This window comes from Rhagoletis zephyria, unplaced genomic scaffold, assembly GCF_001687245.7.
Source record: "Rhagoletis zephyria isolate East Lansing unplaced genomic scaffold, Rhagoletis_zephyria_1.1 Rzeph_scaffold_86099, whole genome shotgun sequence".
Taxonomy (NCBI): domain Eukaryota; kingdom Metazoa; phylum Arthropoda; class Insecta; order Diptera; family Tephritidae; genus Rhagoletis; species Rhagoletis zephyria.
In genome coordinates this window covers 1-1,009 of record NW_016243147.1, presented here as the reverse complement: position 1 = coordinate 1,009, position 1,009 = coordinate 1, and the positions used below count along the sequence as shown (strand labels likewise).

General features: G+C 35.7%; 1 protein-coding gene across 1 annotated transcript; it reads right to left on the bottom strand.

Moving 5' to 3' along the window:
* Positions 1–92: 92 nt before the first annotated feature.
* Positions 93–1,000, bottom strand: LOC108357873 (uncharacterized; the record flags this gene model as incomplete). Its single annotated transcript, XM_017608942.1, has 3 exons — positions 712–1,000; positions 270–649; positions 93–203 (listed from the first exon to the last, which is right to left on the bottom strand). Coding segments are annotated over exons 1-3 (639 nt in total), but the record flags the coding sequence as incomplete, so codon positions are not given.
* Positions 1,001–1,009: the final 9 nt, after the last annotated feature.

The following is a 1,009-nucleotide window of genomic DNA, read 5'->3' as shown; positions in this document are numbered from 1 at the left end:
GTTTCATCATTGCTATCCTGAAAAATGAAATAATATATGGAAATATTTTATGTTCGACGCTAAAAACGATCGAAACAAAATATTAAAAGTACCTCTTCACCCTCCGAATCGTTGCCTGCAGGTTTGCGTGCAGGATTATAATTTCCATCAACTAAATCTTTGAAATCTATTATATGCTTTACAGTCTTAGGATCGAAATCAGCCTAAACGTAACATATCAAACTAATTAAAATTAATTTTCGCGGTAACAAAGTTCTAAAATATCCTACCTTTATCAACTTATCAGCACACTCTTTCAATTCAAGCTTTAGTTGTTCATTCTGTGTTACATTTAATTCTAACGTAATCAGCTCTTTAGACAACAGTTTGCAAAGTTCCTTGTTGGTAAGATTGTTCAGCATTTCTTGCAAGAATGTGTGAGCAATTTTGTTGTGTATGTAGCCCTCTGTTAGTTGTGAAGTCTCCTGACGCGTAGAGTCTATGATAAAGCGAGTTATGGTCTCAGGACGTATGTCGTGCAATGGATTCTCATATGGTGCTCCTAGCACTGTTAACACCATAGGCAGTAGACAAGGTTGCAGTAAACCATGCTTCTTTCGCAGTATCAAATTTTCCAGAAATACACCCAATATTTGATTTATGTTCGAATCTTTAGCAGAAATACAAATTCTAGTAATGTCAAAACAAAAATCTTGAAAATCTATATGCTACCTGTGCTCGGATTGAAATATCGCAAAAGTAATTTTTCAATAATATCGCTAGACTTAATATAGCCACGCAATATAAGCCGACAGAAGCCGACTATTATTGCACTTATTATACAAGTATCATCGCAGGTGTCCAGAAAATGCGACATCATATAGATCACATCTACGCCTTGGCCGGCATTTAGAACATTTGAGTCGTCTTCACTGTCCAGAAATTCTAATGTGTTATACAACTGTCGACCGCTTTTCTTCGATTTACTTTGCTCTTCTTGCTTGGCAAAATTATCCAAACCATATCTAAG